General features: G+C 41.6%; 1 protein-coding gene across 8 annotated transcripts in view; it reads right to left on the minus strand.

Annotated features, from left to right (window-relative positions):
* Window positions 1–15,000, minus strand: part of ppfia4 (PTPRF interacting protein alpha 4) — a 57,007-nt gene that overhangs the window by 19,727 nt on the left and 22,280 nt on the right. Inside the window, exon 1 of one of the 8 annotated variants that reach the window (XM_056401561.1) lies at window positions 8,946–9,424. The exons of the other annotated variants lie outside the window; for them this stretch is intronic. Within the exon in view, the coding sequence (XP_056257536.1) occupies window positions 8,946–9,008 (63 nt within the window). The 5' untranslated portion in view covers window positions 9,009–9,424. Of the gene's footprint in view, window positions 1–8,945; window positions 9,425–15,000 lie in introns of those variants that run through there. 8 annotated transcript variants of the gene reach the window in all.

The following is a 15,000-nucleotide window of genomic DNA, read 5'->3' on the forward strand; positions in this document are numbered from 1 at the left end:
TTTCATTTTGGGGTGAACAAGTCCTTTAAAATCACAGTGGTCAAAGGTCTGTGAAGACGTTATGACTTAGTCCTTGCAAAAAATCTTAAAAAAAAAATCTTGATCTTAAAATGGTTAGCCACACACCAATTGTAAAGTATTTGAATATCTATCAAACTGACCAAACAGCTGTTAAAAGTTTTCCAAAAATCGACAATGTCAGATGTCTTTTGCTGAAAATGATAAACTTCACCTGCTCATGTCTGGGATTATAATGGCTCCACATCTTGTCCTGCTCAGATAAATCATAGCGGTGTAAACTGATGCTCACATGCGTCTCTTCAGAGGAAAAGGTCCTTGCTTTTGTCCTTGTTCAACTAATATTTCAAGATCTGTCTTTCTGCTATCTAAGCATACAATTCTCATGTCAGAGGGCATTTCTCGGTCTCCCATACTTAATCCACTTGTCCATATGATTTTCTGTTACTGTTATTTTGTCTGCCACTGATTAGATTTACACAACACAAAAAGCGAAAACCAGCCAGTGACTCACACAGTTTCTGCTGGAAGTTGATTCTTAATGTTATTTGTAGTTCTGGAGCAGAGATTGGGTGGTTTTTGTTTACTGGAGTATATACATCAGTGTGAGTCTGTTTGTGTGTGTGCGCGTGTTGTTTGAGCATCTCTTGGTGCTTTGTTGGCATTTCCTGTGAGCTTGGCTTTAGTCCAAACCAATACCCAGATGCTTATGCTCCCTGTGCTTGTCTTAAACACGTACACGTATGCACGCACGCACGCTTCACACACACACACACACACACACACACACACACACACACACACAGAGAGTTGTGGTGCTCCCTACAGCCATAACACTGCGCTCTTGGTCTCACATTTATCACTGATGACCCAAACACTGGACCTGACTAAGAGATGCTCAGTGTTGTCGCCTTTAAACTGTAAGGAGATGGTAGAACACTGAATGATGGGCATGGCTGAGAATGCCAGTACAGTTATACACCTGCCACCTGATCCTGGACTGTCAACAAGTCAGGTGTAACCAGAACAGTTGTCACCCAACAGCTGAGAGCGCATTTTCAGCCATGTAAGAAATATCCCTGTTTTAGGGAGAGGTACAGTCTAGTATTCATAGTGGTAAAGTGGTGGCAATGGCTCTACTGTTCTCCCGCACTGATTCCAACCATCAAACTGAGTCTGCTGAACCTGACAGGGTTGTATAATGAACATTCCCATGTAATCTTCCAAATTATCTGGGAAATCTCTGATCACAGTGATATTAGCAGCTGTGTTCTGATTAAAGGACCGCATCCTTCGGAGGCTGCATGTGAAGCCCGATTGCGTCACAGCGGCACGACAAGGCTGTCCCATTTTGAATGCTCCATCGAATGCAGCCGAGAAATGTGGCCTTCTTTTCCTAAAAAAATGAAGGATCCAACGGGTGGATCCTTCGTGCTGGCCCAACCTATCCCAAGATTCACTGAGCGCCGGTGGTGAAAATAATATGGCAGAGAACAACGCAGGCAGAGAGCCCGAGGATTACACTCAGCTCAGTTCAACACCTAACGGCACAACTGTTAAAACCAAGAGCCTTAAAACCTCAAGTTTTTGTGAAAAAAAAGTTACGTTGTGTCAAGGTTGCTAGGCGACAGGAGTTGCACTTTGTGACGCAACAGTAAGGGTGGGCACAGCTGGTGATGCAAAGCAAAAAAATCCTCTACAGACCAGACCGTATGTTTCGGTTCAGCCTCCATAGTACACTACAGCCACACCATCGTAGACGGCATCCTCCGAAGGATGCGGCTCCTGAATTGGGACACAGCTTATATGAAACAAGTATAAACTCAAATGTTAAGAATGTATGGTGCCATATGACATAATAAAGCAAAACTAATAGACGAACTTGGATATTCTAACAAGGCATATAAATACAGTGCTGAAGCCTGACAAATACCAGACGTTATTGTTGGATTTTTTTATTCAATATTGTGATGTTATACATCTCATTAAGAAAGTATTAAGCTCAATATAAACTGCTGAATGGTTTCATGCAGCCCTGCTGAATTTTATAACAAATCTCCTGCAGCTTTCATGACACAGAAACCGCAAACACATGGAAATTGGTTTAAAAAAAAAAAAAAACACTGAAAAGATTTGTTTTTTCTTTCTTAAGATGACAAGCTGCGTACTTCAGGAGCTCACAGTGGATATTTCTAATGGATCTTAGTGGTGAACTGAAATTTAACAGATCTCAAATGACGTAATGTACTGCCAAGTTACGTATACTCTCCTACACCTCCATCCAACTACAGGCCTCTGTGTCTGAAGCTGTGTGTGGAATTTATCAGACACAGCAGCCGGGTAGCAAATTAAATTTGCCCTGTGCTTTTAATGTTTATCTTGTGATAAGTACTGTGTAATGACCTGGACTGTTTTACTATTCTACACTGTGTGGATGGGATATATGAAAGCAACATTACATCAAGTGGGAGAAGCAAAACACACTCCCACTGACTGAGCTGATTTTTCAATAATGATCGTGTAAATCAAAGAGTTCAGATTGGAGAAAAACAAAAACACTAACACGAACACAAACTCACAGATATCTGGATGTGTATTGACCTCGCCCATCGTGCTGCAAACAACAAACAAGACAGAGAAGCGGGGAGGGGACTGAAGAGGGAAGAGAAAGGGAAGGAGCGATGGGAGGAAAGGGGGGGAAAATGGGTCAGCTTGTTCATTTTACTTTTCCCTTATTCCACAGGGGTGCACCAACAGACAGGAGCTCAGCCAAATCCACCAACAGATGTTTTAGCTCACTGTCTCTTTCAATCATGGCTCAACAGGCCACCTCTTGCGCTCTCTAGTTTATCTCTTCATCCTGACGTCCTTTTGTCTCGTAGAAGCTCCCTGCATCCCTCTCCCCATGAACTCTTTCAATGCTCAAAACCCCCCCCCAAAAAAACTAATGGGAGAAGAATGACAAATAGTTATGAATGCACAAAGGTATGAAAGCATAACTTTTGTCAGGAGTATTATATAACAGAACAGACAGTGTCATATATAAAATATAACTCATCACTTGTCTTGGAAAAAAAAAAAAACTTCTTTATTTAATTTCTCATAAAGGTCTTTCTAACGCTTTCCGTCTCACAACTTCTACTGCTTCTGTTCACTCTTCTCACACACACACACACACACATACACACACACACACACACACACACACACACACACACACACACACACACATATCACCGTGCGCACTATGCAATTCTAACCCCCCCTCCCCAAAAAAAGCCATCTGAGCTTTGAAAATCCCAGGATGTTTATTCAACTTCACACAACAGTCAGATACAGACGCGGCTCTTTGACAACACAACCTCGACATCTGTCAGAGAGTATATCATATAGAGCGGAAAAGAAGGTTCTGGGCGTCTGGAGGAACGCTGCTCCTTCTGCCTCCAACCACAATGTGAGATAGCAAGTGGTTACCAAACACTGCTGAGCCCAGACATTGTAAAGGGATTTCTCCCCTTCGCTTCCTTAAGCAGTTTGGGATTAAAGGATGAAAAAAAAAAAATGCTGTGTGTGTGTGTGTGTGTGTGTGTGTGTGTGTGTGTGTGTGTGTGTGTGTGTGTGTGTGTGTGCAGAGAGAGCAGGAGCGAGATTGGAGAGCGGTCGGATAAAAAAAAAAAGAACTGAAAAATTGTACATTCAATCTCTCCCTCTCTCTATTACACAAACACACACACACACACACACAAACACACAATCCAAAAAATATAAGGTTTATACTGAGTGTGCTTATCCGTCTGTACTTGTCTCTCTCTCTGCGTGTGTGTGTGTGTGTGTGCGTGTGTGTGTGTATGTGTGTGTGTGTGTGTGTGTGTGTGTGTGCGTGTGTGTGTGTGTGTTGTGTGTGTGTGTGTGTGTGTGTGTGTGTGTGTGTGTGTGTGTGTGTGTGTGTGTGTGTGTGTGGGAGTTTGGCTGTGAATTTGTGATCTGCACAGAGGTCAGCACTGTAGAGAGCTAACCTTCACCACACACCTGAACTGTGTCTGAAATCGCCCCCTCATTCACTCATTCCCTGCTCCCTACACGATAAAGTATATGATGGGTAGAGTCTGTAATTAGCAGTGAACTGAGGTTTTGGAGACTATCTATCATCCCAGGATGGAAGGGAAAGCAAAGCATATAGCAGTGCACTCGTTTTAATGGTCTGTATTTTTTAATCCTCTTGTGGGAACATACCTAGTACCGTAGTTAAATGAAATACTCAGATACAATATAGTGCAGTAGGTCAAACACTCACAGTATTCAACTCAACCCTGTACTTTTTCTTCCTCCACTGTGATGAGCATATGTGTATGAACTTGTGTGTGTGGGGGAATATTTGTATGTGAATAAGGGGTGTGTGCGTAGTTGGGAGGCAGGTGCTGCTGCACTCATCTCAGATGACGCGACTGTTATTTTTCACTGTGCCAGTTATTTCCTGCTTGTTATTCAGCAGTAAATCTGTGGTCGAGGAAACCGACTATGAGTAATATGAGGACCCAATCATCCATTCCTCAGCCCACTGCCAACAGCATTCACAATACTTTTAAGAACAGTGTGTAACCTACAGCAGAGGAAAGTCAGTCTGCTATTATTGTAAATTCCTCTAAATGTAGCCTAGCTACCTCAGTACATCACTTCTCTTCTCAAGGGTTAAAACTATTGCTCATCAGACCATATCCCAGGACTGACTCACTCCCGATACCCCTCGGGTAAATACTGAACTTGGGACGACTGCCCTCCAGTACTTTGCACCCCATAAATGGAATGACTTGACCATTTTTTGAACTTTTAATTTTAGACCTATTTATAGATGTGTGTGGCTCTATTTTCTCTATTTTTTTTTTTTTTTACCTAAATAAAGGTTATAACTAGAATGGCACTCAGCAGATACCTCTGCCAAACATGTCTGTAAAATCCAGATTAATTATCTGGATCTGCACCAAATTGTATAGATATCAATACCATTAATATGTCTGATTTTTTACATCAAGATCCATAAATTATTTCCTGAGAGTTTGATGAAAGCATACAAAAATGCCCCTTTAACTGTATCAGAGCCAAAATTTAATAGGTTCTTCCCTGGCCCATGCCTCATCCCTGCAAATTTGCTCTGTACTTTTTTGCTGACCAACCAACCGACCAACCAACTACTCACATAAAACCATGAGTTCTTGTCTTTAGGTAATGAAAAAGCTATTTTAATGACTATTCTGAGTCCCTTGGTTTTATGATCACTCTATGGCTATAACCATTTATATGAATGGATCACCCTAACAATGCCAGTCCATAGTGGCGCTAAATGAGTGACCATTATCTCTTTGATAAGATCTCAGATATGGACCCACAATACAAAAGAGTTAGAACAGATTGAACATCCTCTTGATTGTGCCATATCAGAGTTATTGCCCTTCCTTTAATAGTTGAGACAAAAACTTCTAAAGAAAAAAATCTAAGAAATGTAAGTGAAGGTATAATTAAAGATTTTTAGAGTCCACTCTTTTAGAGTAGAGTAGAGTGCTGCAGCCACTCAACAACAGAAACAAGTCCACTTATAGCAATGTCATTTTCACAGTGCTGATCACATGACCTGCAGTATCCAAACCCAGGGTTTGCTCTTGCAGCCGAGAGGCTCTAAAGACGCCCAGATAAAGGAACCAGGACACACAATGTCACAATAAGACAAATGGGAGGGAAGCACCCAACACAGTTCAAGAGTGACACTTGTAGACATTTTACTTTCAATGTTCACTCAGGATAGCTAAATGGAAGAGTGAATGGACAGCGTCCTCATCCACTGACAGAATGATAACAAAACAACTATTTGTAATGCATCTGTATTTCTCATTTAGTTGTTCTGCAGCACATTTTTCTGTCTTCCCCAGGAGTTTAGTTGTTAACTGTAACTGCAGTGCAACCAGACAATCTCCTGTGTTTTGAATACAATATCTTCTCTCTCTCTCTCTCTCTCTCTCTCTCTCTCTCTCTAACCACACAATTGCTTTCACAACAGCTCTATTTACCTGCGCATTCACAGTAACTTGGCAAGTTTACAGCTGTTCTCTGCAGATTGTTGAAGGTCATTTTATGAGAAAGTGGAAGGCACTGGCAGAATAGTATACCAGAAACAAAACAGTATATTTAGATTTCATAGATATACATAGATTTCATGCAGTGAGCAACACACAGCCTCTAACTTTATAGCAACCGTACTTCTGCTGTGCGTGGGTAGATTAACAAGACAGGAGAATGAAGCCAAAACAGACATAAATCGATGTCACCCAGAGCCTGAGAACAGTGACTTGGAGCATCGTCCCTGTGAGCGTCAGTCGGTGGGAGGAGAGGAAAAGAAGAAAATAAGTGACTAAGCAAGAAAGAAAGAGACTGAAACTGTAAATATGATCATTATAACTCTTTCACGCATGGTATGATTCATGGGGCAGGGTTGTGATATCGTTTATGTCAGTCAGAGGATGTTTACAGCTCAAGAGCGCATCACAAGTGCAATAGTCAGACTGCATTTTGCATCTCTAAAAACAGGAACACGTCCTCAACTAAATTCAATTCTGCTGCATTCATCCATTAGTAAGACTTCGGATTTCTGCTTTCAGAGATATCAGATTGAATATGACAACCCAGAAAAACTTGATAAGATGAATTCTGCGTATTTCTTGAATACAGAAGTGGGTGTGACATAGTGCTGCCTCAATGCAGTCACTATATCACTTAATCAATTTTGCCATTCCTGTTTTTCCTTCTGTTGTTCAGCAATAATAATACAGAAGTCAGTCCTGTTTAAAACTGAGTTTATAGCTTCACTCACGTACCACGGCAACGTCTGACTGAATTAACTATAAAATAAACTGTAGAGAGCTAGAAAGTGCTTGTTTGAGCAATCCTGTAGATGTGGCACAAGTTCCACACTCCAAACTGCAAGATAAGAATCACTAATAAAGATGAAGCTTCACGGGTAAAACTACAGGAATGATCATTTGCTGTGGAGAGGCAGAGATGAGCAGATACACCATCACAGATGGTCTGTAATGACTGAGCTCCTTTCACTTGCGCACACCAAAAGATACTAAATTAACTCTGATGTAAATCATGGTAATTCACTAAGGAGTGCCAGGGTGAAGATGAATGCGGGGTCGGGGACTGGAGAATGAGTGAGTCCCCGGGGAGACTCAGATATCACAGCTCTGCAACTCTTGACCAGAGCAGAGAGAGGGAGAGAGAGAGAGAGAGAGAGAGAGAGAGAGCGAGTGAGGCGGCGAACAGCAGAGAGGTGGACTCCACCTTCCTCTGACAAATCTTAGTCAACACACACACACACACACACACACAGCACTGTGACACACATACACCACCACCACAACACCTTGCCTGGGTGTTGGCCCGAAGTAGGCAGTGAGTAACCTGTTGCCATGGCGCTGCCCTGCACGCAGCTGCCGTTGCCATGGCAACGGCTCATTAGGAAAGTGAAGTGTTTGAGCAGCACACAAACTTTGAACGTTAATGCAGATGCACGTAGATGCACATCCACATACTCTGAAACACAAACATGCACAAAGCCGCTGAGAGATTTTTCCGTCTGTGTGACGATGTGACAGCTGTCGAGAGCGGGGAGAGAAGCAGCTGACTGCAGCATCTGACAGATCTCCACCCTGACTGGAGCTCTGGAGGAAAATGTTCCCTCCAGGATGCCGAACATAGGACATGAATTTAAAAAAAACCAACACCAATTTTTTATTTTTTTTTTTCATGGCTGAGACGGATAAAAAATTATATATAAAATATAATATAAAATTATGCTTCTGCATTATCACTGTGAGTCATGAACAAATCAGCCTAAGTGAAGCACATTAGGGATAATGCCAAGACTGACTGAAGCTGTGCCAGCTCTGGACTCACTTCTGAAATGCTGATAACGCAACAGAAAATACACTTGGTGTAAATACAACTCTGTAAATCCCACTCCGAACACCTTTTAGGGTTTACTTGGAAAGTAGAGGATCTCTGTTTGAAATCCAAAGCATAAGTGAATCTAAAACAGCTCTATCCACTTTTCAGATGAGTTAGATGAAACCTGGCAGAAACCCAATAACTCACCACAATCAAAACATGCATATCAACAGTCATTTAATAGCCTGAATATTGGCCATAAAGTTGATTGATGCAGCAAAAGCACTTTTACAGCGATAGAATAGTCCAACGCTGACACGTCAGCTCTGTCTGTCTCCCAAATATCCCTTTCTTATGGTTCAGCAGTGAAGAGGTGTCAAATGCCTGCAGGTTTTCCAACTTTCTCTCCATTGAAGGCCTGAGCCCAGAATAGCATCCATTCATGTATCCCAGTTTTCTTCATTAAAGCAAAGCAAAACCTGCACCAGGAAAAGGGACAAAGAAAGAGAGGGAGGATGAGAGGGGAGTACTTCCTCTGCTCGGATGAAAGGAGAAACACAAAGAGTTTCTGTTGCGCATCAGTAGAGTTTGTCTCTCGCAATGCGTGTTGTAATAAACATATGGTAAGTGTAGCACGCACAACAGTCATCGAAAAAAGAGAAACTTCCCCAACAGTGCATGACAGATATTCATCGTCTTTATTTCTTGGACAATTGGAGGTTGAAAACATGCAGCTAGCCACATCAACCAGTGAGAAGCCTTTGTGGAGGGGGGTGTGCCCACATCTACAAACCGATATGCAATTTGCAAACGAAGGAGGAGGAGGAGGAGGGGAGGAAGAGGTGGAGAAGAGGCCATATCTCAGAGTCATCAGTGCTGAAATCAATACTCAGGCAAGGACATGTGGAGACTGCAGAGAAAGCTGTTTGAGCCGGAGACAATCCTTCACTGGTAACATCCAAAAACTGTACAGGTGCTGAGTCCCCTACCTGGTACATGTAGGTGTTAAAGTGGGTCCCATTCTGAAGGTGGATCTTCACTGTTGGGTTCATGGTGGAGGCTAAACATATCAGATCCCTCCAACAGACCCCCCATAAAAAGAGAGACAGAGATAGGGAAGGAAGTGAGGGTGAGGAAGGTGGAGAAGAGGGCTAGCTCCTCTGAGTCCCGGTCGACACTGAGTGTAGCAGGGCTGGATGAGATTCTCGTGCTGCTCCCTGTGCCCCTCCGCCGGGACAAGAGCACTCCGCTAGTCAGCCTGCTCTAACTACAGCCTGGGACGGGCTGGGAAGAGGGGTAAGAAGAGAGAGAGAGAGCGAGAGACAAAAGAGGGAATAGAATATATAAATGGGGACAGGCTGAGAAGAGGGGGAAAGCAGGGTGGGGGTAAACATGTATGATTTTGGTTGGAGAGAGTGAATGAGACAGAAATGATGATGACGGAAGGAGGAGGAGGAGGAGACAGAGCGGCTGATGGAGGAAGGAAGAGGCAGGGTTTAGACAAGGACTGCTGGGGGCTCTGGCCACCTGTTCTCTGTTGCTCACACACACACACACACACACACACACACACACACACACACACACACACACACACACACACTCACACACACACACACACACACATGCACGCACCCACGTACGCACGCACACACACACACACACACACACACACACACACACACACACACACACACACACACACACACACACACACACACACGCATACATACTCACACAGGCACATGAAAGTTTAGGCACTCAGAGGGAGTTTTTAAGTCACATTTGGAACTAATGCCAAGAATTAGCATGAAATGAAACGCTCTATTTCCCCCTAATAAAAACTCCAGTCACTGCTGACTCAACACAAATTCAAGAGACCCATTTTCCTCCAGCGTGACACTGTGCGCGCTGATTCTTTCTATTTATAAATGGCAGGCTGCTTCGTCCCTATTCTCTCAGTAGGATTATCAAGCATGCACTTGACTGGAGTCTATAGGCTACTGTAAGGAATATCATGTTAGTGTGTCATCTGCAAGATTCAAAATTCTTCATCTTTTTGGCACCATGACATACTTGAGTATTACATCAAACTTATATGAGCACACCCTAAATATTGAAATTTAAAATTTGGCACAAACTCACATATTCACGTGACCTATATTATCATATATTCAGAAAGCCAACATCTTTTGGCTATTTAAAGTACACAATTATCATGATGATATGTCAAAGTCAATTTATTCATGACAGGGAGTAGCACACATCCCAAAAACAGTTGTATAATATCTTCTGTGGCTCTGTAAGAGCTTTGTCGAGCCTGAGAAAATTCCTTTTGTAATGTAACCTGAATAATCCGGGTTTGAACCTGAAACCGACACATTTTAACAGAAAGCCTGCTGGGCAAATTTGGGGAACTGAGTTTGAAAGACATGGGCATTAACCAAGCAGGGAGGGTCTAACAAAAGACAGTATCAAGTTGCATTATGGGGAATGTAGGATCAAGGTTTTGTAGGGCTTGAACTAAAAGTCATGATATCTCTGCCTCTTCTTCTTTTAAATCCGTCCCTTACAAGTGTCCCAACTTCACTGAAGCTGATTATCATTAGTCCTTTCTCTTGTACTTTTGCTGATACTGACACTTCGCACATACGCCACTCACTGTTACTTTTCTATGTGTTTTTGTGATGTGTGCTCCCGGTGAAATTCTAGCAATTCAATAACAACTGACATGAGGACGACTTCCTTGAGTATCTTTTCATCAGATGTTAGGAAAGTTTTATAAACTATAAACTATATACATTTTTTATTTTCATTGGTTTCGTCAAAATGTTTTCAAATGTTTACAGTACTGTGCATATACTGTCAGTATATGCACATTAACCCAGCTCTATAAATAGAGGAATGTATTATGTTCTTATCTTTAGCTGTATGTCTGTGTCTGTAACTATATTAAGAACTACTAAGAATAACAAACACATTGTATGTGTCCACTTACTTGGCTAATAAAGTTGCTTCTGATTCTCTGCAAAGATACACCACTACTAAAATTGTTTAGCTAGTGTCTAATTAGTTTGAACTGATTTGATTGTTCATTAATTTCATTCTTCATCCCTCTTCTATTTAATTCTCACTCCACTATTATCTCATGCTCCACCACTTCCTGAGCTCACCCACTCACTTATTCCATATTCTGTGTTCAATCAGTAAAAAAAAAAGAAAAGAAAAAGAAAAAGAGTTGTTGGGAGTGGCAGTGCATAAATGTGGAAAAAGACAAAGTGAAAAATGGTTCTACTTGCTTGCACCTGGTTGTCAGGGAAACAGGGTTCACAGGAGAGAGAATATGAATCAGTGAGACAGACAAGTCTGCACACATCAAAACATCCTTTAGTGATTGTGGTGACTTCCACCATTAACTGACAGCAGCTCACTGAAGCCTTATAACCACTCAGTAGCCACACACAGTGGTCATTCCTGCCGTCTGGGTTAGTGGTGACACAGAGACCCCTACTGTCGGCATGAGGTACTCACACAAAATAAGTCATGTTTAAATTTCACACAAAATAAGTCATGTATAAATTTCCACACATACACAAGCAAAACATGTGTATGAGGAGGGCAGATATGCCCTGGAGTTAAAAAGAAGTTTGATTATGCAAACAATGTGCATGTGACATGATTTATAAGAAGAAGAAGAAGCAGGAAAACGAGAGTGACAAGAGAAGCCGGTAATAATTCATGTATGGTGATAACTTATCCTTGACATCAGTGGGAGCCAGTTTCCATAGTTTTTCAGTCAGAGACAGAAACACCAAAACATTCAAACAGGCACTGAACACACAAACACAACCACACACCACAGGGCACACACACATCAGCAGTACTGACAAAAACACAAGAAACTTGACACCTTTGAAACTCCATTTTCTGCAGATGAATTCACTGTCAGATGGAGACCTCTGACAGCCTCTCTCAGTTTTCTTTCTCTCTCACTTCCTCTCTCTACCTGAGTCTCTCTCCTCTGGCTGCTGCCTAACTACACTTGATTACATCTTTCACACTCTATCCACTCCAGCTCCTCCATGCCCTCTCTATCCTTTTTTTTTCTCTCTTTGCTCTCCCTTTCTCTTCCTCTCTTTTTCTATTTTTCTCAAACGTTCCTTATTTCAGCTGAACCTTACCTCGACGGAGAGCAGCCATTTTATATCATAACATAATATGGAGCAGAGGGCAGCCAACCAACCACCCTCATCCCACCATCACTGGATTTGGTTTCAGGAGAGAGTAACACCTGCACCTTGAAACTAAACCAGACAATTTTATATTGTTTCTTCCATAAGTCTGACAAAACAATTGCAAATGCTGAATTATTTCTGTATTATTACTGTAATGCACTAATCCCACTGAAAATAACACTCAGTGGGACTGAGAGATATTGTAGACCGTATGAGCATCTTTAATATTAAGCCACCAGAAATAAAATAAACGATATTGTTTATGTTTAAAAATGTTGTTTTGTGCACCAAAACATAATTTTGTCTTAATCTTGTCTTTTGGTGCATTTGTATTGATTATTGTTCAATACTAATGTATTTTTAATTGAATATTAAAGGAATAGTTTGACATTTTGTGAAATACACTTTCACTTTTTTTATGTAGAGTTAAATGATAACATGGATACCACCCTGTCTGTACGATAACTATGAAGCTACAACCGGCAGCGAGTGAAGCACCTCTACAGCTCACTAATTAACAATGTTACACAGGCTATTTCTTGGCCAGGACCCATAACTTCCTGTAGTCTGGGCTGGTTGCTTGGCAACTGCCTCCAGAAAGAGAGAGTCCAGGACATAATTCTCTCGTTAAAAAAAAAAGTTTTTACATTTCAGTTTTTGTTGATTTTAAACAAGCAGATAAAACGTGGATTAGTGAGCTTTATAGGTGTTGGTAGACAGAGTTTGTTACCTCCAGACAGAGCTAGGCTAGCTGTTTCCACCTGTTGCCAGTCTTTATGCTAAGCTAAGCTAACCAGCTGCTGGTTGTAGCTTCATACTTGCTTGGCAATATATGACAATGGCATCAATCTGCTCATCTAACTATTGGCAAGAAATGAAGATGATGTTTACTAAAATCATTAACTATTCACTTAACATTGAATTAAATATAAATATAAAGAATATACAGCAGATGAGTGATATGTTTGTAAGGCCCTGAGTAGTAGTATATCTGTATTTTTATTAATGCAGAGCTCATCTTGATTATAAGGGATGGACAGAGGATATTGTTTAGGGATTTTAGCAAGTCACCAAAATCGTAACTGTGAAACTGACTGGAACAAAACTATGAAATTACACCTTTATTTATTGCTGTTTCCCTATCTAGCCATCCAGACGTCAGACACAATCATCACTCTGGGAAGAGTTATGTTTCTAGATCTCCACCTTCCTCATCTCCTCATTCTCTTGTTCCTCCTCCCGCTTTCCTCATTTTTTTTTTTTTTTTTTCCAGTCTCCTCTGTCACCTCCTCCCTCCTTACCTCTGCCTGAAGCACCTGTGTCAGCTCTGTCTCTCTCTCCTGCTGTCCTCATCACTCACTTGGAGAGCACGGCTTACCTCCTCTCCATCTCTCCTTCACTGTGTCCTCTTTAAGCTCCAGGTCAGTTCAAAGGGAAGCTTATTACTACCACAATGCGCACAAACATTGCAGACAACAGATGTACTTACACGCTGTTTGTATACACACTCATATCTGAACTTGACATGCAGCCCTAACTAGTCAAGTTACACAGATGAAAAAAATATGAAAATGTTCCTCTCTTTCCATTGTCATGGAAATACATTAATTATATTTTATTTAATCTGAATAAAAAAAGATAAAGTCTGTGTAAAAACAATGGTAAACCAATTTAAGAAACACACATACACTGTGTTTTTTTAATATATAAACTCCTACTATACACAAACACAAACACACTGAATCATTCACTGAAAAATACACAAACTAACACACATTTACTCCAGAGACCACACAAACACACACATTCAGTCCATCCCAGCTGCTCTGTTTCTCAGATGAAAGTGTATCGTGGTTCTAGGGGAAAGCAGTAGATGCATCAAACACAGCTGTTTTAATATTAATCTCCATATTCAGAGTAAATAAACTGCTCCAAGGGTACGCCCAGCATAATTTGCAATAATCTCCTCTCTTCCCCATCCTTCATGCGGCTAAAAATGGCTGTGAGTAATGAGGAGCCTAGGTGTTGTGTTTGTGCATGTTTGTGGAGGTCAGGAACGCTGCTCTTGCCCTTCACGGGGCGCAAACTGCAGTGGCAGGGTGTAACTCTACACTGCTGTGAGTGTGTGTGCATGTGTGTGTGCCTACAGTAAGTCCACAATAACTGTAACTGTAATGACAGAGGCACGACAAGCACCTCTCATGGTGCCTGGAAGTGAGGTGTCACGCTGCTGCCCTGTCTTTCTCCCACAGCTTCTATCCTTCTTAAACCGGAAAACACACGGATAGAAACATGGAGTGTGGGACTAAATACAAAACCACCATCAGTGCTCAGCTGGGGTACGGCTAAAATGTCATTTTCTAATATATTATTAGATATATAGATATATATTATTATTGAGAGCATGACTGCATGTACACAGTAGATTTTTAATACAAATTATGATTGTTCAATAAGGTTCCTGGTCCATCCAACAAGGCTGAAAGATTAAAGCGTCCACTGCTCACTGAGCTTAAAGGCTTTGCCAGGTACTGGAAGGACAATAACAACTGAAGAACTTTTGCATAGCATCATTGCTTACAGAGCATGAAACTGCTTTACATTGTACCTGTTTCCCTTTTCTTTGCCACATACACTGTACACCTTGTCCTCAATCTTTGTAGTCCACACCTGCCACGGGACTACAATACGCTCGAGTCAGATCTTGCGTCCGGGAAACACCGGTGCTAATTAATGGCAGGGAAATGTGTGTACAAGTGTTCATGTATTTGATTTGCATTGTATGTCAGAGGAAGGCTGAAAGATTGTG

This window comes from Seriola aureovittata, chromosome 2 (assembly GCF_021018895.1).
Source record: "Seriola aureovittata isolate HTS-2021-v1 ecotype China chromosome 2, ASM2101889v1, whole genome shotgun sequence".
NCBI classification, from domain to species: Eukaryota; Metazoa; Chordata; class Actinopteri; order Carangiformes; family Carangidae; genus Seriola; species Seriola aureovittata.